Source organism: Lycium barbarum, chromosome 10, assembly GCF_019175385.1.
Source record: "Lycium barbarum isolate Lr01 chromosome 10, ASM1917538v2, whole genome shotgun sequence".
NCBI classification, from domain to species: Eukaryota; Viridiplantae; Streptophyta; class Magnoliopsida; order Solanales; family Solanaceae; genus Lycium; species Lycium barbarum.
The window spans coordinates 118,258,665-118,285,452 of record NC_083346.1 but is presented as its reverse complement, the minus strand read 5'-3'; the positions used below and the strand labels follow the sequence as shown (position 1 = coordinate 118,285,452).

General features: G+C 33.6%; 2 protein-coding genes across 2 annotated transcripts; both read right to left on the bottom strand.

Moving 5' to 3' along the window:
• Positions 1-1,823: 1,823 nt before the first annotated feature.
• Positions 1,824-3,783, bottom strand: LOC132614799 (lignin-forming anionic peroxidase-like). The gene is made up of 4 exons (XM_060329346.1): positions 3,489-3,783; positions 3,191-3,382; positions 2,923-3,088; positions 1,824-2,819 (listed from the first exon to the last, which is right to left on the bottom strand). Exons 1-4 carry the CDS (start codon positions 3,717-3,719, stop codon positions 2,431-2,433), a joined length of 978 nt encoding a protein of 325 aa, XP_060185329.1. The 5' UTR covers positions 3,720-3,783; the 3' UTR covers positions 1,824-2,430.
• Positions 3,784-23,057: 19,274 nt separating this feature from the next.
• Positions 23,058-24,971, bottom strand: LOC132615772 (putative B3 domain-containing protein Os04g0347400). Its single transcript, XM_060330364.1, has 2 exons — positions 24,835-24,971; positions 23,058-23,437 (listed from the first exon to the last, which is right to left on the bottom strand). Exons 1-2 carry the CDS (start codon positions 24,922-24,924, stop codon positions 23,189-23,191), a joined length of 339 nt encoding a protein of 112 aa, XP_060186347.1. The 5' UTR covers positions 24,925-24,971; the 3' UTR covers positions 23,058-23,188.
• Positions 24,972-26,788: the final 1,817 nt, after the last annotated feature.

The window sequence follows — 26,788 nt, the reverse complement described above, 5'->3', positions numbered from 1 at the left end:
AAACCAACTCTAAAACAACCAGAATAACATCAATAACAACACGTCCCAGTTACCACATCAAGAACTAGCCAAAACAAGGTCCAAGAACACCTCGAAACAGCCCGTACCGCACGCACAACACTCCAAATCAGTCCACACGTTGCAACGTTCAATAATAATTAACATAACAACCACGACATATTCAAGTTATTCCCAATGATTTATAGCCACAACACATCATCAAAAATGACCTAACAATAACATGCCCCAAACAGCCCATCAACTACAATAACACAAATACATAATCATAACCACACTTTTAATCCTTCAACTCAACAAGAACAGCCCTACCCAACTACCATACCACAACGCCCAACAATAACCTACCAATATAGTATTTATGATCGTTTCTATTATGAAAAGAAGCGAGTACATACCGTAGACAAGAACAAGCCAATTCTGCCCGGGTTTCCAATAATCACGACACTACTTGAATGGAATGAGATATGAGGTTACTACCCACTTATTCTTCCTCAAATCAAATACCAATGTTGCTGCTCACTTGATTAAAAAGAGGGCTGTAACCTTTTTTTTTTTTTTTTGTCCTATGAACAAGATGAAATTAACGTGCTACTTGCTCCTAATTCAAAAAGAAAATGAGGCCTAAGATGTAGATAATATTGCTGCCTCCTTTGGAATTCTAGAACACCTACTAAAATTATAATTTTCTTTCTTCCAAACACTTGAATTCTGGCCGTGAGCTACAAGGTAGCAGACATGGCTGTTGTAAACCTCTCTCAAATGAAATTTTGTGAAGATGAAAATGTATAGATAATTAGTCATCAAAATATATATATAGGCAAGCAGCCCACTTGACACATATCCCACTTTGGCATGTCATCATCCATGCTCTAATCATAATTGTCCATATTTTAGTGGGGCCCACTTAATAATATGATCATGGTTGTTAATCCCTAATCTTCACTAATGTTTCTACATTAATAGTGATTAATTAGCAAACCGTGCAATATTAAAATTGGGACTAAAAAGACCTTGTCTCATATCTCAAAAATAACCTTGTCCTTGAACTTATGTCGATTAACTTACGAATAATCCAACGTACAAAAGTATGGGATATAACATATTTGACCGGAAAATACACTATATTTGTTGTATACATACAGTGTATACAGTGTTTTTCGCCTATATTTCGAAGAAGATCTTTTTATATACAAATGAATATAGTGAATTTGAAGTGTATACAAATGAATACAGTGAATTTTATTTCTTGTATTAAGTATTTGAGTGTATTCGTTAATTTTTTAGTACAAAAATTCAGTGTTTTGGGGTGTATTTTGAAGGATATATTTTTGTATACAACTGATTTTAAATATAATAAACTGGATACAGTGTAAAAGTAGCTACAAATGAATATAGTTGAGTTGAATACATTTGACTTGAAACGACTTAGTTAAATACATCTGACTTGAATACAGCGAATTTTGAATACAATCAAATTTTTTAATACAATGTACTGTAGCGCGTGAATATAATCTACTGTAGCTATGAAGTGTAATTAGCTAAAGTGTAGCTATGCCTTAAAAACCCCCTCAAAATGTAGTCATTTATGTAAGTTCCCCAATAAAATTCTACACCTACGCTTGAAAGTTACCATTAAGGGTGTGGGGGATGGATCCCTCCATTCTTAATCAGATGTCTCGGGTTTGAGACACGAGAATCGAGAAATTCTTGATAGGGAGAGAATGTCCCTTATATGGACCTTAGGACGTGGATTTAGATTTTCGGGCTAGTGGAAATCGAACACCAGATGAGTTACCTTGATGATTTTCTAATCTAGCAGAATAGAATGAGAAAAGATGAAATACAATGCATTAAAAACAAAGACAAACTGGGATACCTACTCTTAATTAATAGGCAAAGCGAGTCCCTTCATCCTAAACTAAAGAATTCAAAATCAATCAATTCTCCTGAAGTAATCTACAATCAATTGGTTAACAACAAACCGCTCTATCACTGAGTTGCTGAGGAATAACAACAAATTCAATCTCACAGAGTTTAATTCTCGTTTTCAACCCACGACCAATATGTGAGGTCAATGTACAATAGAAAAAAAAAAAGATTCAGAGTTACACCTAGCACCATTTTTCCAGAACAGAAAAGGAGAAAAAAACAGTAATAAGAAAAGGAAAGAAATCTTTGTAAAGGCAGCGTACTAGAAAAATCCGAAAAACACCTAATTAATACCCCTATTACCGAATACATTGGCAACAGTCGGTATTGACCATTGACGATTTGAAATATTTCAAAGAAATCTTAGTAAAGGAGCACAACGAAGAATTTATTTTATTCTTAAACAATACATAGGGAAAGAATCAAATGAATACAAATACACTTAACAATCATACAAGTAGTAAGCTAGCTTAGGAAAAATCAATTTATAGATCCACAAACAGTTCTTGTGATCCCATTTTGACCAGTTAGGGGACTGATATCTCCCATTCTAATCATGGCAGCCGCGAAATCAGAGGCAAATGCTCGAGGACTATTGCTATATTCCAAAACAATATTATCAGTGGATCCACCACTCAAGAGGACTTGATCCGATTGAAGAAGACCTTTTCTTTGCCTCAAGTTCTTGAAGTAGTTGTTATCTAATTGATTGGGTGTAACCAAATCAAGTGGAGCTAAGTTTCCATTTTGGTCTTCTTGAGGACACCTACGTCTTCTAGTGCTAGCAAATCCAGCATCGATGTCTGTTCCATTACTATAAATCCTATCACGGAAAAGGAAGCATTGCGCTTGACCTATTGAATGTGCTCCTAGAATAAATAAAATTTAAACCGTTAGAAACTTCTTATCTGTACTAGTATATGATTGATAAAATTCTATTTATGTTCACGAAGTATTCTGCTAAGTTTTTACCTGATAAAGCAACCATGTCCCTTGTATTAAGACCCTTGTTGGCAAAGCCAGAAATAAGCCTATCTAGAGGATCAAAAGGACCAGGAAGATCAGTTTCTGCAAGAGCATGACTTGCAGTGGTTGAATCTCTTCTTCCGAGTTTCACTGCCCATGATGGACCTCCAACCTGATTGTTTTCAACATAGGTTAGTATTAGGCAACACCTTCTTTATAGCATAATCTTTTTCCCTTTATAGTGTGAAGTAAAATTCTAACTACAAGCACTTACTAGAGTGGATGCATCCCTAGCAGCAACTGCAAGTATATCTGCGCATGATACAATTCCTGGACATGTTTTCTCAAGCTCCCTTTTTGCATCTTCTATAATACCATAGCCTCTAGCTGACCCAAGATTTGGCAATGCCGTTTTCTCACTGACAATCGTAGGGGTCTCATCAAGTAAGATAGAAGCATCACAACCCTATAAAGTTAAAGCCGCAGATTATAATTAGTTTATATGTCATCAAAACCAATAATTTCAACTTGAAGTATACAGAAACATAAATAGTAATGTGTATCTAACAAACCTGAACAAAGCAATCATGAAAATGAAGGCGAATAAGGGATGCAGCCATGCGACGTTCTCGTGAAACAGCTTGTCTAACACTTGTACGAATCATGGTTAGAGCATTAGGGCAAGTGCGATCATAGAATGTGGAAGAAAATTGCGCATGGCATTGCATGCTAGAGAGCAGCAGAAGAGAAAATATAGCAGCAATGGCTGCAAATGAGTTGGCTGAAATACTCATCTTGAACATGCAACTATATGGTGATATTAAGTGAAAAAACTAAGAATCTTAGGTGCTTATTAGCTTTGGTAAATGGAAGATGTAAAGGTGATAGAATTGGGAATGTGCCAATGAAATATATATATATAGGCACAAAAACACGTTATTCTTAAAGCTCTTTTTAGTCACTATTGGCTGCCTATTGCATTTGCTATCCGCGTTATTGCAACTAGCTTTTGTTTTGCTATAGTTTGACTTATTCTCTGGCAGTCTATATTTGAGAGGCTCTCTATTTATTGAGTTACTCAAAATTTTAGTATTGCCATTGATCCAAAGATTGTGTTAGGTGAAACCGCTCCTCACAATTGTAATCACGGGTTTGATTTTGGCTCAAATTCTATATTTGTGTTACAAAATTAATTTAACATGTATAAATAATCTATCCAAAAAACACAGTAAGCAAAAAGAATTGTGGTCCAAAATCATTACACTAAAAATTCTAGCTCTAGCTCTTCCTCTTACAGTGTGACAACTAGTTACTTATTCTTGGTTTGTCACGCAAGAAAGTGTTAGCTACTTTAACGGCCAAAGGAGCTCCCTTTATTCCGAATTAAAACAATCAGAGTCAATCAAAACTTCTCAGAATCTACAATCAACTGTTAACGTTGGATACCTCTACTATTACGATATTAACGATATTAAGGAATAACATGTGATTTGATTTATAAAGTTTAATTGTCGTTCTCAACCTATGACCAATATGTGAGGTCAACGTTAAAAAAACCTATAGAAGGGCATTGTCAAAGACAAGATGGTGCGTGGGTATGACATTAATTGTCAACTAAAGGGAGCAAGGAACAACCATAGACACCTAACCAAAATCTATGTCGAGGCATTTGTAAATAACAAACACAAAAAAGGAAGAAATCTTTGTGAACGAAGCTTATTAGAAAATTCCAAAAAGCACATAATCTAATACTCCTTTTAGCTAACACATTGGCAAGAGTCGCTATTGAATATTTCAATATTTCTTTTGAAAATACCAAAAAATTAGATGCCGCTTTCTGTTTAACAATTCCAAAGTCCATTTTCTAAATTAAAAGAAAAAACAATTCTAAAATCCAACTTCTATAGCGTGGCGTTCTGTACAAGGTGCCTCTATCCATTTTCTACCAACCATCTTATTTTGAAAATTTAACACAGGATTTTTTTTCTTTTTCTCCCGAGGTCCGACTAATAATTTAGATTCGCACAGGATAAATCGCTCCCTATCAAAGATGATTCCTTTCTTATATTTAGAACCCAAAATTTCTGGATAAGAATGGATAACTACTTACCACCTCTCCACAATTTTTTGAGTTAAAATTGTTAAAAGGCACAAGTAAAGTTTTTTCCAACCTCCCTCCCCCAACCTTTGATTCAAAAAGTATTAATTAGTTAATATATTGTTTTTAGAGTGATTAAATATATTACTCAATTTTTTCAAAATAAAAGTATATTATTAAAAATTGCATTAAAATACTATAAATAATATACTTTATAGTTCTTAAAATGTTAACTCACTTTAATAAAACGTTTTCTGATTTTTTTTGTTTAAATAATGCATTTGTTCTTGGACATTTTGGAATCTTTTGAAAGACCAGCCACCTAAGAGCCCACATTGGGATTTCTTTTATGTCACGGACTCACGGGAATTTCACTTGTCAACCAATATGTTATTGGAAAATGACATTCAACCATTACAATACACAATAAATTATTTAACTCATGAAGTACTTTGACCTTTGCAGCCTTTGCTGGAGAGCCGGAATTCGCTCAAGTGAAGGGGCCCTCAATTAAAAGATCATAAGTTTCATTAGCGGCAATACATAAATTTTCAAATTCAAATTTTGCAAGAAAATGGGATGATGTCTGCCAGAAAGCTTAGAAAGCATAAGACCCTTTAGGGGCGACTTTCAAAACATACCATTTTCTGTGAGAAATGACAGACCAATTGCTGATAGCCAATGTCACTAGCCTTAACTTCTTTACCTACTTGAAAGAATGCGCGACATATAACCTTGGCAAAATTAGCATAAAATTATGACCTACCCAACCCACTAAATTTTGAACGGTTGTTGACTTGCCTATTTATTGAAAATTGGGGTGAAGTTGCACAAATTGACCCGCGAGAAACTTTATCAAAATATTTTTTTCGTTTGGTTTGTTATATATAGGCATGATAAAGAAAAAAGTTTATTAGGCATTTCAATTTATAAAAGAACAAAGAAAGATATTAAAACTTAGTAAAAATTAGATGGGTTAGGTTATGACCTCCTTTTTAGCCATTTTAACCCAATTCGTTCCACCCAAGTAACTTTTAGCTAGGCGGGTCAATGACCCAACCCACCATTTTATTAAAGCATTCGATTTAACCCACCCAAATTAATTCAATTAAATCCGTGCATTTGACACCCGGCCCCTAAGTGTAACTAAGAAGATAGAGCCTTTAAAATATGGATAGTCAATGGACAAATCAAATAATAGCAAGACAAAAGCTAGCAATAACGCGGATGGCAATTGGAAGCCAATAGTGACCCCAAAAAGGTTTAAAATAAGTCATGATTTGATATCAGCAACTTGAAATCACGTTGATTTAAAGTTGGATTTTGTTTGGACGTGTAATTTAAATTTCTTAAGTTGTATGTTTTTTTTTTGACACATAAAAATTCTAGAATTTGTGAAAACTATCAAAATTTTTCCAACTCTTATACCATCTTACCAATGAGAAAATCATAGTTAACAAACAAGGTATCGGAATATCCTAAGGCGCCGCAATAATAAATCATACATTTCAATGTTCCTTTTATGCTTGCAATTACATGTTCTTACGAACTTTCAAATACACATAATTTTATAAAGATTCATTAGTCCAAAAAATCAACAATGTAACTAGTTATTCTTTAATATAATCCTTTCATGGAAAAATTAGTCCATGAAATTACAACTCGCACAACCCATCCATGTTTGGGCGTATTATTGACCCGCCTATATATGAGCTCAGTCCATTTCAGCTGATATATAGGACAAATTGTAGAAGGATGGAGGTTGGTATGTAATGAAGGGTTTAGATAATGTCAAGTGGAGAAATCTGATAGTAGTAGAACTCCATTAATTGTTAGTGGCACGAACAAACCAAATGTGTCACGGCGATATCATAAATGAAAGCAACTATTAACGAGTCGCATGGATGAGTCATTTCTGATAGTTCAATGGCATATTTGATTAAGCTTGTCAAGTGGGACGGACCATTTAAACGTGGGCCACAAGGGGCCGGGCTGGAGGGGGGAGGGTGTTCGGCCCAGCCCCTACCCGGATAGGGGCTCGGGCTAACCGGGCAGGGCCAAGTTTTAGTTAGTGGGCCGAGCCTTTTTTTTTTTTTTTTTATGTTTAGTGTTTTTTAAGTTCTAATACAAAAATAGACATTTACATTTACTGATAATAATAAAATTAACATTTACATCTAATGATAAAATTGCTAAAATTAAAAAAAGTTTAGTTATTGTCAAATTCAAAAAGCTAGCCGTTGTAAATTTGAAAAACTAGTCATTGCCAATTTTATTTGAACCCCTAAATTTATGAATAACTACACTTTGGTCATATTTTCAAACTATAAATACCTCTCCATTCTTCTTCATTTTTACACAATTCTTCCACAATTCTCTCTTTATCTAAATTTGTTATTCAACTAGTGTACATTACTACTTTCAACTTCCATGGATAATCTTTCACCTCCACCTTCTCCTTGAGTTCGAAGATCAATTTCAAGTGCGGTGTGGATGCATTTTGAGCGAATAAATGAGGAACATGTTAAATGTCAAAATTGTGGTGACATATATCTCCATAAGTCCGGAGCGCTGGGTATTAGCCTATTAGGGGGGTGGGGGTGGAGGGGGGTACCAGTGTGTTGGGTAGGCACTTGTGAAAAGGCACGAAATTGAACTTTGAAGTTTATCTCTTCTTTACAATATTTTGCCGTTCAAGTTTGTATGTTTTGAATTTGCAATGTTATCAATTTAAGTTTTAAGTTTTATTTTAAATTATTTATGTAAATGTTGAAATGTCTATTTGACTAGACACGAAGTTTAAGAAAGAAGTGAAGACTTTCAAACTTGTGGTGTTGAATGGGTCACATATATTTTGTATGGCTATAAATCATTGTATAAAGGTAAATTGTTTCCAAATATAAAAAGGGGTCATTCCTTTTAGCACGGACTAATAAATAAATAGGTTCACGTAAAGTGAAACGGAGGGAGTATTATATTTGATATAATCTACGTATCCATAGTACATATGACATGCTAATGGAATTTTAACTTTTATATAAAACTATCACAATCTAATATATATTGAAAATATATATATTTGTTGAGAAAACAAGATTGTCTAGCTTTAAAATATAATTTAAAAAAAAAAACTAAAGTGTTCCGTAAAAAGAGACTCCTAATTTATTGGGATACAATGTTTTTAAAATATTTATTATTAGTAACAAATGTAGTACTTACCTTTTTTAAAAAAGATTTGAAGTGGGCCGGGAACGGCCGGTGCCCTGGTGGGCCATCACCAGAGTTACTAGTTGGCCGGGCTAGGGGGTTGTCCATCTTGTCCGGCCCAGCCCCCTAATAAATCCCACCTAGCCCAGCCCCTTACACCTCTTAGTGGGTTCGGGCCGGACCAATGGCGGGCCGAGTTTATCGAGCCAGGTTCGAGCCGGGCCGTATATTTGATTAGTAATTCATACAATTGTATTAACTCAAAATCCAATTTTAGTAGCAATGTTCAAATTAAAAATAATTAAACCCCTATAATTTAAAAATCTTAAATTCGCCACTGTCTTAAGTCATTTTGAAGTCTCTTCAGAAGTATTTAGCAGGAGAATTTGTAATAACGTTTATCTTCACCACAAGCCAAAATGTTGCCTTCACCTAGACTATTCATTTTTAAAGAAATTAGTCTTTGATTAATCTTTTGTACATCCTTGAAGTCCTAAAAATGAGCCAGACATTTAGAACTGATGTTTGTTTTCAAAAGCTGATAGATTCTTTAAATATTCGTTGCTTTTTAACTTTTGAACAAATCGAAAATTAATCTATAGGAGTTTTCAGTTTTGTAAATTTTTTCTCTAATGGTGTTTTGTTATAAAAACTAAAAAGAAGTTTCTGAAATCTTTTTCCACCTGTTTTTTGAAGCAAAATTCGCCCCTACAAGTGTTTTTAATCGCTGCAGATACACATGCCAAAGAGAAATCAGAGAATAATAATCATTTAATGGAACTTGTTTTTAGACAGTGCGTAATGTTATATCAAATGTCAAAGGCCAAACCTATCGACAAACACCTGTGGTCGTCCACTTCTTTCACTTGAGCACTTAAAGTAGCCCTTGTTCCATTTAGACACTTCAGGTGGGTCATTCCTATTCCACTTAGACACTTTTTGCACCGTTATCAGAGCAAAACCAACACCAGTCGTCTCCTACGTGGATTAAGTGGTCAATTAAATTGTGTCAGCTCATTTAAATTGTGTCAACTCAATTAAATTGTGTTAACCCACTTTAATTGTAAATTCACTAATTTGTAAATTCGTGGAGTTTTGACCATTAAAACTTGGGGCTTTTGGGCTGGTTGGATGTGCAATGAGGTGACGCCCCCTTTGGTGTTGGTTTTGCTCTGATAACGGTGCAAAAAGTGTCTAAGTGGAATAGGAATGACCCACCTGAAGTGTCTAAATGGAACGAGGGTCACTTTAGGTGCTCAAGTGAAAGAAATGGACGACCACAGGTGTCTGTCGATGGGTTTGGCCAATGTCAAATATGAAAAGATGTAGCTGCCGTAGTGTTATATCAAATGTCAAATATGAAAAGACAAATTCAAACAACTTACTAAATGTTTTGTAAAGTAAATATGTAAACCTTTATAGGGTAATATGATATTAAACATCAAGGTATATTCCAGATGTAAAATTGAAAGAAGTATGACTATCTCCACATATCACAAAGACAAAAACAACACAAACTATTTGTAGCCATAGTCCAGGCAGGCAGGTACCATCGAAGACCATTAATCAGTTGAGTTATCAGATTGTGGTATTTTTAAGTATAAGGCTGTATACGGGTAAAACCGAGGATGCAGTCACGCTCGGTTTCCCGTTGTTATGGTTATGCTTGGTCACGGTGCGACCGTCTCCCCAAGAATGAGGCTTCGAGTTTGGGCTGGGATGAGGCGATAAAGGAAGGACGATTGACTTCCATGAGCGCGAGACAGAAATATCCATCCTCAACCGGATGTTTCGGCGTCGATCTCGGCAATACAACTGTCACCAGATTTACTTGCTTTATTTAGAATTGTACTAGGGCTGAAACTCCTCTACTATATAAAGAGGAGGTTATCATTCATAAAGGGGGTGGGCAATAGCAAGGAGAGAAATAGTTTACATTAACAATCATAAGAATCTTATTAAATCCGTTCCCATCTGTTCTTAAGTTCATTTTTATTATACCTCGTGAGAGTTCGTAACAAAAGGGTATCAACCTCGGTTTCTATACCCGAGGCCATACGTACTTAACAGTTGGTTAGATCTGCTTCTCTGTTCATTTATTGACATATCTCGTTATTTAATCTTGAATTGAATTTAGCCACATATCTTTGGCATCAGGTACAAATTTAATTATTCTCCGTTTTAAGGTTAAACAAAAGCGGAAGGAGGGTAATTTTGAGCTTAAAATAAAGGTTGAGTGTATTTTTAGACTAAAAGGTAGAAGGAGGGGTATACTTGAGCTAAAAACAAAGGTTGAGGATATTTTTAGACTAAAAGGTGAAAAGATGATATTTGTGAGCCACTTTCCATACGTTTAGGTACTTTTAACACTTCTATGTTGTTTTTATTATTTCCTTTTCTTAGATTATGCATATTACAAAAAAAATCTATGGAGGATGGCATTAGCTTGATTTATTATTTTTAGCTTTTAGGATATAGAGAGATTGTTAAATGCCGTGCTTCCATCCATATTTGTAGATTGCCAACCCTTGAACTAATTGTGGTAAAATGATAAAAAATTAACCCCACTTAGGACTCATTTGGTTGCAATCAATGGATGTTTGAATCTGAATGGTTCAGACGTTAGGTCATTAAGTTTATTTGGTTACAATTAAATCTAAGCACTTATTTGGTCTAAATAAGTTTTAATCATTAAGATCTTAAATAAAGTCTTAATCATTAAGATCTTGAACAAAGTCTTAATATCATTAAAAAGTATTTTTATATGGAAATTCTTTAACATCACTCTGTCCAGAACCCAGTTCCACCCCACCCTATCACCACTCACCCCGCCCTCTGTCCTCCCCTCACCCACCAACACAAACCACCTTTGCCATCACATTCACCACCCCACCCACCCATTACCACCCACCACCCACCCACTCCCTCTCCACCCCTCACCCCACCACCATGGACCATCTCTACCATTACAATCACCACCCTCACCACTCATCCCATCACCACTAACCACCATTACCGTCACGACCCAACTAGAGGGCCATGACGGGCACCCGAAGCTAACCTACCGAGCACCATAAAACATACATACATCTCATATTCATACCTGAGTGGGCCATTGTTCTAGCTAATATATGTCATAATCTGCAAGGGACACTAGCCCGAAAGAGCTACATATATATATATATATATATATATATATATATATATATATATATATATATATATATATATATATATATGGACTGGAAAAGTCATAGAACATCTAACTGTGCATATCTGTCTATGAGCCTCTACTGGAGTACATAACATAATAAGAACGGAACAGGACCTTGCCATACCCATCTGTACACAAGGAACAATACCAACTGGACTGCAACTCCGGAACAAGTCGAGTGCCCCTGTGCAACCGCTGAGAAGGCAACCTAAGAGTCTGAACAGTCTCCTCGTCTACTTGCAGAACGCAGCGTCCACAAACAAAAGGACGTCAGTACGAATAATGTACTGAGTATGTAAGGCATGAATAACAACATAATATAAAGATATGGAAAGTAACATGGGATAAGAGAGATAACCTGTACATCTGAATGCCTCTTAAGGCGGATATCATGCATGCTTAGCTTTTAAAAAAAAACATTTTTCATACATATATAATATAACTGTTACTGCTGTGGAGTGTATAGCCCGATCCATAAATGCTAGTGCTGTGGAACGTGCAGCCCGTTCCATATATCATATCATCCCGCGTCCAGGGTATCATCATAACCTGCCCACTGCAGTGGTGTGCACATCTATGTGTCTGCCCGACCGACTATGAAGAGGCGCGGTGTGAGAAAATACAGACTATAGAGCGGTGCGGTGTGAGAAAATACATACGTATATATAAAACATGCATGAGAGCCCAAATGAAATGTTACTACTCTATCGGAGTGACATAAGGTTGGTAAACCTCCGATTTCTATTATGGAATCATCATCATCGTTGTATTTCACCTTGAAAGAACAATTATTATAAGATGAGATCAACAACAATGAATAAAATCAATAATCATGTAACAAGCTCAATAATATCATGAGAACAGCAAGAACTTTAAGCTTTGGTATCTTAGAAATAGAATCATCATAATCATCATCATCATTACCATCATCATCATAGAGAATATTTGTCAACAATATCACGAGAACCTTGAGAATTATAAGCTTCTAGCATTTCTAGGAATAAGAATATTGTGGATATCATGTATAGTTTCACAACAAAGGAATCATCCTTCCAAGCTTGTAAATCTACATTCAAGATGATTCACACTAAGGGTAAGTCATTTAAGCGCTTATAAGGTCAAACTAGATTAATAAATGAGCTAACGAAAATTGGGCAGCATTTCCCCTTATAACCTCTATCACCTCAACATATTCAACAGTCCCACAATAACAACAACAAGCTTACAAAAGTCCTTAAATACTTCTTTCACCGTATAAAGAATACACACCAAACAACCCAAAGTATACCAATATATACTTTCTTTCTTCCCAACCAAGGAGTATAATCCCATCAACACACCAACAACACTAGATATTACTCATATTCATGGAAATTAACTTAAAAATTCATCCACAAGAAGCTCGAAACAGTCCTTGAACTCAACATAGTTTCTAACTCATGTTTGGACTTCTCCTCACCTTTTCTTTCTTCAATCAAGTTGCATACTTTTCAAATAACATCAATAATATCATACCCAAGAATTTACATTCAAACTAGTCTCAAATCCATCTAAAACTTCTTTTCAAATTCAATTCATAGCCAACCACTACAACATAACACTTTATGACTTTTCCCCATAACTCTTTCCACTTTTAAGACTTGCTAAACCTTCAAATTAACTTAACATAAGGGATAGGATGAAGAACATACCTTATAATTGGAGAACTTCAACTCATACAACTTGTTCCAAGATCAAGTTCACCACTACACCATGTAGAAGCAAGAACAAACACTTTTTATGAGCTGGTTGAGGGTTTTAGAGTTTGATCTTCTCTTGAATTGATTTGGGGTGTTCATGGATGTTAAAGGGAACTTAAAGATACATTAGGGATTTATTTTGGTGAAAAATGAGGCCCAAGACTAGGGAAATCAATATATAGGCCAAGTCCACTGACTTAAATTTTCTAGAAAATTCGGGCAAAGTACGGGTTACTGTTCATCCCAGACTTTCAAGTGCGTGCTACTGTTCATCCCGTACTTGGAGGTAAAAATTTTCAACTTTCTGGAAATTTCGGGTAAGGTACGTCCAAAATGTATGGGACGTACATTTTTGTACAGGTCGTACTTTGTCCCGTACTTATCAGAATTACGATCTGTCAGCTGCGTTGGAAAGAAGACTTGCTGAACTTCAATTTACATAGGTTATGAATTCCGTAACTCTTCATATTCTAGGGATATGCTCCTCTCAAGTTGGACCAAAATTGCTGTCCAAAATTTTGCCAAGTTCTCCCAAAGTTTTGACAAAGTTAATTCCTTCAATTCGCTTGATCCCGGAACCTTTAGACACTTACTTAACACTCGTAAAAATTATTGTTTAACCTTATAAGGATTCCACGACCTCTCTGGGCTTATGTTATTTGCTTACGACGCAAATGGCGCGATTTTTTTTTTTTTGAGGTGTAACAATTACTACTACCATCAACCACCACCCCTTCACCATCCCAACCCTAGCCCACCCCAACCACCACCTACCTACCTACCCCTACCCCTACCCACCCATCATCCATCCACCACTCCCACCGTACTACCACTAATCACATTTGTTATCACAACAACCACCACCGTCGTCAACCACCAGTCACCACCACTATCCACCTCTGCCATCACAACAACCATTGGCAATTACCATCGCTGACAACCACTACTACCAGTCGCTACCATACCTACCACCTCCATCATTATAATTATATCAATAGCACCGCCGTCTTTACAACCACCACTGTTATCACTGTAGTCAATCCTTACCATTAACCACCTTTACCATCATAACTAGCACCGCCGTGAACTACTGCCAACACTATCGTCAATCACCACACATTGTTCAGCCGCCACCATTAACACTGTCAATTAAAAACACCAACCAATTCCATCATCACAATCATCACTGCCACTACCAACCGCCACCATCGTGTCAGTCACTACAATACCAACCACCTACACTATCACAAGTATCACCACCACTACCATTCAAAACATCTTTGCCATCACTAGCGAACATAAACGTTTCATTTTTTATCCAATAATAATTTTATTTTATTAGATTTATATTTATTTTCTTATATTTACTTGCTTTTTAATTTGAATTGTATATTTATTATGTTCAAAAAAATGCATTATACACACTCAGATATTGAAAAGCAAAAAGTCTTAATCATTTAGTATTCAGATGTAGAGACAACATCTTAATCATTTAGATGTGCATTCAGATACAGACGTCTTAATATTAATAATAACAAATGAGGCCTTAGATGGTTACGTTAGATTAATAGATGCATAACATGTGCTTGCATATATATAGCACTTATTTTAGCAATATCATGGTTAATTATTGCATATTTTTCACCTCATAAAATTGTGTAACTATAGTAAGTTGATATAATTTGGTATAAACACTTGATGCTGGTAAGTTCTTACTGTGAAAAAACTACAGGCCCCTCTTACTTTCATACTGTAATCCTCCTATTTATATTTACTTATATAATATGATCCCCTAAATCGCACAAGTACATTGTGTCAATGTACATATCTGCACATTTTTTTCTTATTTTTGTATAATTATATTTAAAGAATAACACGAGAGAGCACATTGTCAATCTCGATCTAAATTAAATGAAAGCGTTTTCTCTAACAATCTAAATTTACAAATAATAGATGTAAAAACATAAGAAGATTAACGGTAATTCTGTAACAAAGGATCTAACATTACCAGTTCTTCAATTTGATCAGGATAAAAAATAATCTTGTAGAAGCGAGGTCTACCATCTCCACTCTTTCTAAGTCTCACCATTTCGGCCTTTCCTCTGCCAATTTTTTATTCTAGTGAATGTTAAGTTGACGATATGAAGCCTTGAATATATACATAGCTTCAATGGGATTAACACAATTTGCTAATTTATCAATTAAAGTAATTTACTAATTCACTGATTATATCAACTGGTCCAGATTTCTTTGAAACATCAATTGCTTTCTGGATTTCATCATTTGATGAAATTTTCAAGTTGATGTTCTTGGATTAAAAAAAAGAAACATATATGTTTTATTAACTCTTTTGCAATCCATCAATTCCAAAGTCCAATCTTATAGCTGTGGCATTCTAAACAAGGTAGAGGTGCTTGCACAATTCATTTTCTACAAACCAACCTATTATGAAAATTAACCACATGATTATTTTTTTTTTCCCGATGTCCGCGGCCGCTAATTGCTTGGGTCCGACTAAGAAGATTAATAGTAATTCTGTAATTCATTAGACTTTTGTTCTAATATTATCCTATCGTTAAGAAAAAATGAAATGATTTGCTAGCGACAAGGATATGGGTGAACCAAAAGTACAACAAAAGAGCAAAATTGAACAATTTCAAATCATAACTGGACAAACTTAAACTTCTTTTTCTTTTTTTCAGAAAAAGCTCAAATCTGTCATCGAACTATTGAAGATGGCTCATTTATGACACTTGTCAATAGTTGGCTCATTTATGTCATCGCCCCAATAGTTTGGCTCATTTATGCCATCGTAGTACCAAAATGGCTCATCTATAACATTTTTCATTAATGCCAGTTTTGCAATACTAGATATGATACAGCCGCCAACTAGAGTTCCACACTGTTTAATTAAAACCAGCACACATTAAATCATTTTATTGTAAAACTGGCGTTAATAAAAAATGGCGCAACTGCAAGTCCCGCTATCTCGGGGGAATGCATATGGTCCATGCCCACCCAGCGCATCTTCTCTATGATCTGTAGCTGCTTTTGTTTGCAAATATTACAACAACAACCCAGTGAAATCCCACAACGTGGGGTCTGGGGAGGATAGAGTGTACGCAGACCTTACTCCTACCAAGGTAATATTTGTTTGCAAATATTAAAGATTGAATAAATTGTACATTTTATGTTAACATTATATTTTTTTTGGGTATTATTTTCTTAATGATAATTAGTTAGCTTAGTCTTTATTATTTTCATGTAAATATATTTTGGATCGTCGTTCATTAATAACTCGTGCAACATCCTAAATAATTGTAAAAAAATTCTCGACATATTCGAAATAAAGCAGTGCCTTGACTAAATAATAAAACGCTTCAGCGAAAATCTTATAAAATAGAACACTTAAACCTAACGATAACAAGTTTCCAAACAAAACTTACTTTGATGCACTTTGTAACCCCTAAAATGACAACCTAAATGTTTAGGTATACTTGATGTATTGAGCCTACATTATGGTTCGCAGAAAAAGATATCAGGTTCTATAAAATATTGATATTCCGAAGTTTTGAGACATGACTAATCTTTAGTTAAAGTATGGAAAAAACGTGAATTTCAAAACTTTAAAATTATATAAAGTGTGGGAAAATAAAACTAACTCCTATTGCACACAAAATTAGTGCGCAATAGGACTTAATGGTAGCCATTACAGTTAAGTTCTATTGCGCACTAAATTTGTGCGCAAAAGGAATATCTGTAACTTTTTTTGTGTGAGTTATTTTGGTTCCAAAGACCACAATGTGGGTCATTTAAGTTGTGGACTCAAAGTGTTACCTACTTTAACGGCCAATGGAAATCAAATCTCCCCAGAATCTACAATCAACCGTTACTAAGCTATTATGGAATTAATAACATGTGATGCGATTTATAAGTTTAATTGTCGTTCTCAACCTATCAACAATATGTCAGGTCAACGTTAAAACGGCAATGTCAAAGACATGATGGTGTATGAGTATGACAATAACCAACTAAAGGCTGCGAGGAACGATAGTAGAAACTTAACCAAAGTACATGTCTAGGCATTTGTAAATAACAAACACAAAAAAGGAAAGAAATCTTTGTGAAGGAAGCTTATTAGAAAATTCCAAAAAGCACCTAATTAATTTGATAATCCTATTAGCTAATACATTGACATCGCTATTGACTATTTAATATAACGTCACTATTAGAAAAAATATATTTGGCAACAAAATTATTTTTGTTGCTATAGATTGATTATTGTTGCAAAAAGTACTTTTGACAACAATTTTTTTTTTTGCATAGACTTTTCCCAACGACTGTTATTGCAACAACATGCAACACCTTCTTCTTTTTTGTTGTTGCTAAAAGTACTTTTTGCAACCATAATCAATACTATGACAACAAAATTAAATTTTTTGGCAACAAAAAAGCTCTTTGCCAACAATAAAACTAAGTTGTTGCCAAATATTAAATTTTTTGTTGCCATTTTACACTTTCTTGTAGTGTGTGAATTCTTTTGAAAAGAAGAATAAATAATTAGATGCTGCTTTCTGTTTAACAATTCCAGATTCCAACTTCTATAATGTGGCATTCTGTACAAGGTGCCTCCATCCATTTTCTACCAACCACCCTATTTTAAAAATTAACCATAGGATTTTTTTTTTCTTTTTCTCCCTATACGTCCTGTCATTGCTTGGGTCCGACTAATAATTTGGATTCACACAGAATAAATCGCTCCCTATTAAAAATGACTAATTTTTTAGATTAATTTAGAACTCAAGATTTCTGAATAAGAATGGACAAGTAATTACCACCTCATCACAATTTTTTGAGTTAAAATTATTAAAAGCCACAAGTAAAACTTTTTTCCAACCTCCCTCCCCTCTTCTTTGGGTCAAAAAGTATTACAGAGTTAATATATGTTTTTAAGAGCGACTGAATATATTACTCAATTTTTTCAAAATGAAAATTATACTTTAAAAGATTACATAAAAATACTACTATAAATAATATACTTTATAGTAAGTCTTAAAATGTCAAATCATTTTAATAAGAAGTTATCTGTTTTTTTTTTTTTTTTGTTTAAATAATGCCTTTGTTCTTGGATATTTTTGGAATCTTTTGAAAGACCAGCCAGATAAGAGCCCATATTGGAAATTCTTTTTATGTCACGGACTCACGGACATTTCACTTGTTCTTCATTCTGTTGACCTTTGACTTTTAACATAAGCCTAATATGTTACAGGAAAATGACAGTCAGCCATTATAATACACAAAAAAAATATTTAACTCGCGAAGTTTCCTAGCGCGATAAAGAACCTTGGCAAAATTAGGTTATAGAAGTATGAATTGCACAACCCCCTAAATTTTGAACGATTGTTGACTCGCCTACTTATTGAAAATTGGGTGAAACGGCATAAATTGATCCGCGAGAAATTTTGTCAAAATATTTTAAAAAAGATATTTCTTTTGTTTGATTTGTTGTGCATAGTCATGATAAAGAAAAAAAAAGCTTATTAGGTATTTAAATTTATAAAAGAACAAGCAAAGAAATTAAGACTTAGTAAAAATTAACGAGTTTAGTTATGACATCCATTTTAACCCGATTGATTTCACCCATGTTACTTTTAGCTAGGCGGAGTCATTGACCAACCATTTCATTTACTCATTTCATTTAACTCACCCAAATTAATGCAATCAAATCCGTCTATTTGACACCCCTAAGTGTAGTGCAACAAAGAAAATAGAGCCTTTAATTTATGGATAACCAATGAATAAATCCAACAATAGCAAGACAAAGTTAGCATTAACGCGGATGGCAATTGGCAGCCAATAGTGACCAAAAAAAAATGCATTAAAATAACAAGTCATGATTTGATATCAGTAACTTAAAATCAGGTTAATTTAAAGTTGAATTTCTTAAATTGTATATTCTTTTCATACACACAAAAATTTCATAATTTGTGAAAACTATCAAAACTTCCCCAATTCTTATACAATCTTATCAAACCAACAAATCATAGTTAACAAACAAGAACCGAAATATCCTAAGGCGCCGCATTAATAATCACATATTTCAATGTTCCTTTTATAAATAAATGCATGCAAAAGTACATGTTATTACAAACTTTCAAGTAGACATAATTTTACAAAGATCCACTAGTCTAAAAAATCAACAATATAACTAGTTATTCTTTAATATAATCCTTTCACATGGTATGAACAATTCTTTACATTGAGTATATATGCGTCTTTCTTGCAAAATTTAAAATGATGGGTTTTTCTCCCAAAATATAAACTTATGGGGTCAAGTTTTATATTTTAAAAAAAAATGAAATGACAACTTGAAATTTAAAAATTCTACTTTTTGGAGAATTTGGATTTCGAAATCATAATTTGAAATTAAAGTTGAAGTTTTGTGTAGATTTCATAAACAAATGCTGATTTCAAATCAAAACTTAAAAATTGGGGTCCAAGATCACATGGTCAAACTAACAACATATATGTGTGTGTATCGTAGGTATATTTATATATGTTTATATATTTACTAACTAACAACATATATGTGTGTGTGTATATATATATATATATATATATATATATATATATATATATATATATATATATATGGATGTATGTATTATAACTTTAAGTATATTTATATTATAAGTGTATTCTTAGTATATTTTAGTTATTTTTCAAGTATATAACTTTCTAGTTTTTAATTTAAGTAGATGTCTATTATAAGTATATTCTTAGTACATTTTAGGTATATTCTTAACTTAATATAAGTAAAAATATGAACACAAGTAAATAGAAGAAAGTTCAAGGAGCCATATCTTTTATTCATTCATGGATAACATGTATTTGCAAGTTGTAGTTTTTTTTTAACTTGCAAATAATACATGAGTTACAAAGAAATAGTAGAATAATAAAATCAAAAAGTGTCAATTATTTGGCTAATATCCGCCATATAATATTCGGTCATGGAGATATCTTCAAAGTCTTCCATTTGGTCCATTTCACTTGCTATCGAATCTTCAATCTGTTCCTCTTCACCTTCCACCGATTCTAAGTTTTGGTTGCGTCGTTCTAATCTAATCCAATCGCGAATGCACACTAGTACTTGCAAGCTAAATCTGGATAATGAGTGTCTATGGTCTCTAATTTATTGTCTTCCTTGGCTTAATGCACTCTCCGAAGCCACAGTTGATATTTGAACCGTAAGGATATCTCGAGCCATTGTTGAAAGTACCGGATGACTTGCCTTGTATCTCTTCCACCATACTAAGACGTCCAAATCATCTAGTTCCTTGATATCCATATTTGGTTGCATCAAATAAAGGTGATATTCATCAAAGTTTGCATTATGGGAAGGAGTTGGATGTGAATGGAAAACTTTTAAATTCGACAAACCCGACAAGCCCTTTTTTGCTGCTTTGAGAAGTAGTAGGGCGTGGATTAACGGGTGTAGCACTTTCTTCCAAATTAGAATAATGCATAAATTTTTTTTAAACTCGGCATCAATCGCGAGCTCGGCTTGTTCTAAAGATGGGTCAACTTCCACGTCAATTTCTAAATAGCTATAAATTTGACCAACCAATGCTCTAGTATAAGACACTTTTAAACAAGGATTTAAAAGAGAACTTAATATAAATAAAGTTGGGATGGGAAAAAAAATACTTTTTAAATTTGTTGTCATATTAAAGATCACCGCTTGATAACCGGATTTATCTTTATACTCATGTAAAACTCTAGCTATTTTCGCTAAGTAGGCTAAAATTTCGATTACCGTGGGATAGAATTGTCTAGAAAAAGCAAGAGTTGCATTATAAAATTTTTGTAACAGTTCAATACATTCTTTAACATCTTCCCAATCGGTAATATTTAACCAATCATCACTATCCGTATTAAAATGGTTGTGAACTTGTTGTATGAGAATCCTATAATCATATTCTTATTGTAACATAGTGCAAGTGTAGTTCCACCTAGTGTCAACTTCTACTTGAATTTTCTTAGGTCTAAGGCCATTTTGCACATAAGAATTCTTAAAATCTCTCATTTTTGCCTTATTAGCATTACAAAAAGAAAAACAACCACATTTCTAACTTTTTGAATAGAATCTTCAAAATACTCAAGACCATCTCTAACATCGTGTATTATCTAAAGCAATACACAGAGTTTTTCTATAAATGTTAAAAAATCTCATAATAGTAGACATTGAATCCGCTAAATTTTTTCCATCATGACGACCTTTTCCTTCATCATATAAAAAAGCTATAATTCTTTTTTGCATCACCCAATTGTCATTAACCTAATGACATGTAATAGCAAAAAAATCTAACTTGTTAAGACTAAGACCCAAATCGGCAGTAAGAAAAACACTACAACTTAAAGAATTAAATACATGGCGCAAATAAAATATATATTTTTTTATACAAATCTATAACATCTGCTCTACAAGTACTTCTAGGAATACCCTCAAATAACGGATTATAACAACGTTCAATATAAGTAACAAACCCCAAACCTGAAGGAAAGGAAAATGGTAGAGCATCAAAAGCAACCATTTTTGCTATTTCTACACGCTCTTTTTTCTTGTCATAGCAAAAATTTTAACCTGTTCGTGGGTCTATTGTCATTTGAATACCCTCCCCCCCCCCCAAAGATTTGAACCCGTTTGCTCTCCACAAACATCCTTATGTTTACCTTTCATATGATTCATTAGTGTACCTATTTGTTGCTTAAAAACAAATTCTTGTCTACATATATTGCATGTAGCTATTTGTCTTTCCTTATTCTTAGTCATAACTTTCCAAATTTTAGCAGTTGGCTTACGAGTTCTTGGCGATTTGTCTTGTGTATGTGATTATGCAGGACGTGTATCTCCTATGGGATTTTCGGGGGCTTATGTTTCATCACCATCATCAATTTCATTAAAAGTGTCGGTATAATGTTGTTGCATTACATGATGATCTAAAAGTGGATTATTTCCACCAACATCAATACCTAAATTAGGTGTTTCGTTCACAAATGTTTCCTTATTAAACCCACCCCTAACAATACCGCTACTACCGACACTACATCTAAATCTCTTCTCCATTATTAAATATAATTAATTTAAGTCACACTCAAATAAATCAGAAGAAATAAATTGCAACAAATTAAATTGCGTAAATTAAATAGCGGAAAATAAAGATAGAGTTGGAACGAGGGTACCAAATTGCAGGACTAATTTCCAACAAAGTGAAGGCGGCTAGAATTGCAAATCCACCAAAGCTTTGGAGCTACTTTGGATTGTTGCAAAATCACCGATTACACCAACAATTTTTTTTATAATTGCAAAATTAATAATTGAAACTAGAATAAAACTTTATAATATTTAATTGAGAGAAATTTAAAGTGGCTAATTGTTGCAAAGTAACTATAATTGAGAGAAGGAGAAGAATGAATTGGTGTGGATTAAAATGAAAATGGAGAGGGGTTTATATAGGGGTGAGGGATGGGTTAAAATGTTAAAAAAAGTTGGGGGGGGGGGGGGGGGGGGGTTGGGGGACAAAAGGGGAGTTTGGAGCCGTTGCCAACGCCCATTTTTGCAAATGGACCGTTGGCCAACGGTCCAGCCCATTTTTGCAACGGCTACTTTAAAAAAAAAAAAAACTTTTTTGACCGGTTTAACCGGTCCGATTCCGGTTTACCAATTATCCGGTCCCTAAAATACAAACCCGAACCGATAAAAAATAAATGGTTGATCGTAACTGGTTCTGGTTCCAGTTTAACCGGTTCGGTTACCGGTTTGAACGGGTAAAACTGGACGGGTTGCCAGGCTTAACATCATAACACCATACATTGCATATTCAAAATGATTATTTCAAACAACTGCAAACACTGGCATCCACAACTTTCTTCGACATTCCATGACCATACTTGCTTACAAGTACACTTGATGTTTATATTAATTCAATGAAAACATAACAAGCAATAGTGAATTCATTTCTCCAATCCATTCTTATCGAAAATGCGTACATGAAAAGTCATCCTCCTATCATAGCGAAAAAGAAGAAAGTCACTTCCTTCCAAATGTTGCTCCATTAGAAATTTCTTCCAGCCACCATGAAAGAAAATTCCATCTTCGTCTTTGCGTAGTTTCACGTTCCAATACTTGCCACGAGGCCCTTTAATCAGTGTTGTTTTTGCTGCTTCTTCTGTTAAATGCTTCACAAATTCTGATGGGATTTTCTACAACACGGTGAAAAAAGGAAAAAAGAATTCGATACAAATTTAAATTATTCGTTCAATACAATATTTTATCAGATCAAACAACATTCTTGAAATTGAGTTTCATTAGTATATATCTATCAACATAATATATTTTTCACATGCTTAATACGAGAAAAAAATTAAGCGGAAGTGCATAGCATGTCTAAAAGTATTCATTATTATTGATGTAAGTTGAATTCAAGTTTCACCATCATCCATCAACCAAAATATTTATGCATGCTTAAACCAGAAAAAAAAAAAAAAAAAACACGCCAGCGCGTGAGGAGCATGTTGTAGATCTAAAAGAATAAATGGAAGTGTTCAATCTCATGATAGTTATTTAGAAAACTTGTCGATCAAATTAAAATTAGTAAAAAAAAGAGGTCACTCTCAACAATTTAAGTTGAGTTCAAGTTTCACATTCATCCGTCGATAAAGATATTCGCACATACGTAATCCATGAGTAAAATCAAACAAACACATGAGGAGAATTTTGTTTGAATCTATAAATTAAATAAATATGAGTGTTGAGTCTCTAGCAAATTAAAGTTGTGAATAAGATTATGGAACTAAAGGAATTAAATGAAAGTCAAATTTATAAAATAAATGGTTGCTCTCTAAATAGTATTTGATAAAATTTCTAAATCTAAAATTAATAGTGAAAAGAGTTGACTCTTAGCAATTTAGTTCAAGTTTACACGTGCTTGTGACCCCTGAGTATGATCAAAACAAGCACGTGTTGAACATGTTGTCTGAATCTAAAATAAACAAATGAAAATGCTACTCTCTAACAATTTAAATTTACGAATAAGATTGTAGATCTCAAAGAATTAAATAAAAGTTAAATTTATGTATAAGTGCGTTCTCTCTAGATAGTATTTGATAAGATTTATAGATCTAAATTAATAGTAAAAAGAGTTGAATTTTAATTATTTAAGTGCAATTAATTCAAGTTTCACCTCCACCTATCGACCATAGATAATTTCATATGTGTAACCGATGAGTAAGATCAAAACAAGCACATGTGGTGCATATTGTTTGGATCTAAAATAAAGAAATGAAACTGTGTAGTCTCTAATAATTTAGATTTATTAATAAGACTTGCATATAAAAAATAAAAAAAAGTTCACACTCTCGATAAGATTTGTAGATCTAAAAGGAATGTATAAGTAGAGTTAACTCTTAATGATGAAGTTTACTTGTACATGTGTAATTCATGAGTAAGATGATCAAGCAAGCACGAGAAAACACGTTACCGATCTGGATCTAAAATAAGAAAATGAAAGCGTTCTTTCTAATAATTTAAATTTATGAATAATAAATACAAAAACATAAGAAGATTAACCGTAATTCTAAAATTAAGGATCAAACATTACCAGTTCTTCAAATTGATCAGGATGATAAATAATCCTGTAGAAGCAAGGGCTATCATCTCTAGTGATGCTATTAGCTCCACTCTTTGTCATTCTCACAATTTCCTCTGCCAATTTTTATTTTTATCTTTTTATCCTAGTAAATGTTAAGTTGACAGTATATATATATAGCTTCAATGGGATTTACACAATTTGCTAAGTTAACAACTAAATTAATTACTTGACAGATTATACCAAATGGTTCAGATTTCTTTGATGAAATTTTCAAGTTGATGTTTTTGGATAAAAGAATCATATGTGCTATATTAATTCTTTTGCAATCCATTTATTCCAAAGTTCAACTTTTATAGCGTGGCGTTCTAAACAGGGTGAATGTGTCTGCAGTCATTTTCTACCAATCACCGTATTTTAAAAATTAACCAAATGATTTTTTTTCTACGATGTCTTGTAATTGTTTGGGTCCTACTAATAATTTGAATTCGCACAGAATAGATTGCTCTCTATCAAAAATGACTGAATTTTCAGATTTAGAACCCTTAGAAAAGCGAAATCTAATGTACTGGAGTGTTAATATATGATTTTTAGGTGATTAAATATATTACTCTTTTTTTTTAAAAAAAATATACTTTTAGAAATTACATAAAAGTGCTAGCAATAATAAACTTTTTAGTAAGTCTTAAAATGTTAAATCGTTGTAATAAAAATTTATTCGATTCTTTTTTTTTTCAAATAATGCCTTTGTTATTGGAACAGTAGTAACAAACAACAAATATAAAATATATTCACGTTTCTGGAATCTTTTGAAAGACCAGCCAGCTAAGAGCCCATATTGGGAAAATAAATTGTATCTGGACAGTTCACTTGATTTTCTTTTTAATAAATAAAAGTTCAATTCTACTTCTATATTGTAATGATATAGTCTGTTGACCTTTGACTTTCAACGTAACGCCTAAATCTATGTTATTGGAAAATGACATTCAGCCGCTATATAAAATATACTCATGACGCTCATGTAATTAATTCATGAAGTTTCCCGTGAGATAACCTAGTAGAGATCGAGTAGTTCATGGAGTTGATTGACTATCTAAATTTTCACTTTATGGGTGAGGATTTGAATCCAGTCATTGAAATTCCCTGCCCCTATTAATAAAACAATTTTTTAAAAGAAAAACAGAAGACAAAATCTAAACAAAATTAGCCGATAAGAATATGACCTGCTTGACCAATTTAAATTTGGGTGATTGTTGATTTATTTACTTATTGACTCCGTCTATTTTAATCCGCTCAATTTAGCCCATTTATAAATTGAGGTGACAACTGTTCAAGGACCAAATGGGCCCTTTCCTTGATACTTCACTTAAATAAATCTAAAACCCCTGAGTAATATATTTTTCCACGGATCAAAGTTATAGTTCAAACTTTTAATGTCATACATAACATAGTTACTGTGGTAGTATTTGAGTAGGACTCTTTTGACACTAGTTTGAGATTGAGTAGATAAGATATGTATCTTTCAATTATAGTTATCTGTAGGACTTTGAATTGTATCTGCAACTATTTTTGTAATCCTCGTATGATATATAAATTAATAAACACTAGCCCATAAAGGGCATGGGCATCAGTTATCTTTCATGGTATCAGAAGAGCTAACAGACTTTTGTCTCCTTCGATCATCCTAGGAGTTTTATTCTGCTTCTGTTACAGTAGTTTATTGCAGATTCCCATTCAATTAATTTCACCCTTCTACTACTACATTATTTTCTTAAAATCTCCTCTCCGGAATTTTCTCTTTTCATTCATCTCCATGGCTGCTCAACCTCCAAACAACCCCTACTCTGTTCATATCAAAGATTTGGGTCCCGTTTGCCTTGATAATTCTAATTACATGAAATGGAGTCATCTTTTTCTTCCTGTTCTTGATATTTATGAGTTTCAACATCACATCGATGGAACTGGC

Excerpts from the sequence above, each read along its gene's own strand:
- LOC132615772 (XM_060330364.1), bottom strand. The coding sequence starts at position 24,924 with ATGACAAAGAGTGGAGCTAATAGCATCACTAGAGATGATAGCCCTTGC. Across the intron at positions 23,438-24,834 it reads CTGATCAATTTGAAGAACTG|AAAATCCCATCAGAATTTGT; the intron begins GTAATGTTTGAT and ends ACCGTGTTGTAG.
- LOC132614799 (XM_060329346.1), bottom strand. The coding sequence starts at position 3,719 with ATGTTCAAGATGAGTATTTCAGCCAACTCATTTGCAGCCATTGCTGCT. Across the intron at positions 3,383-3,488 it reads TTCATGATTGCTTTGTTCAG|GGTTGTGATGCTTCTATCTT; the intron begins GTTTGTTAGATA and ends TTAACTTTATAG. Across the intron at positions 3,089-3,190 it reads CTAGGGATGCATCCACTCTA|GTTGGAGGTCCATCATGGGC; the intron begins GTAAGTGCTTGT and ends GAAAACAATCAG.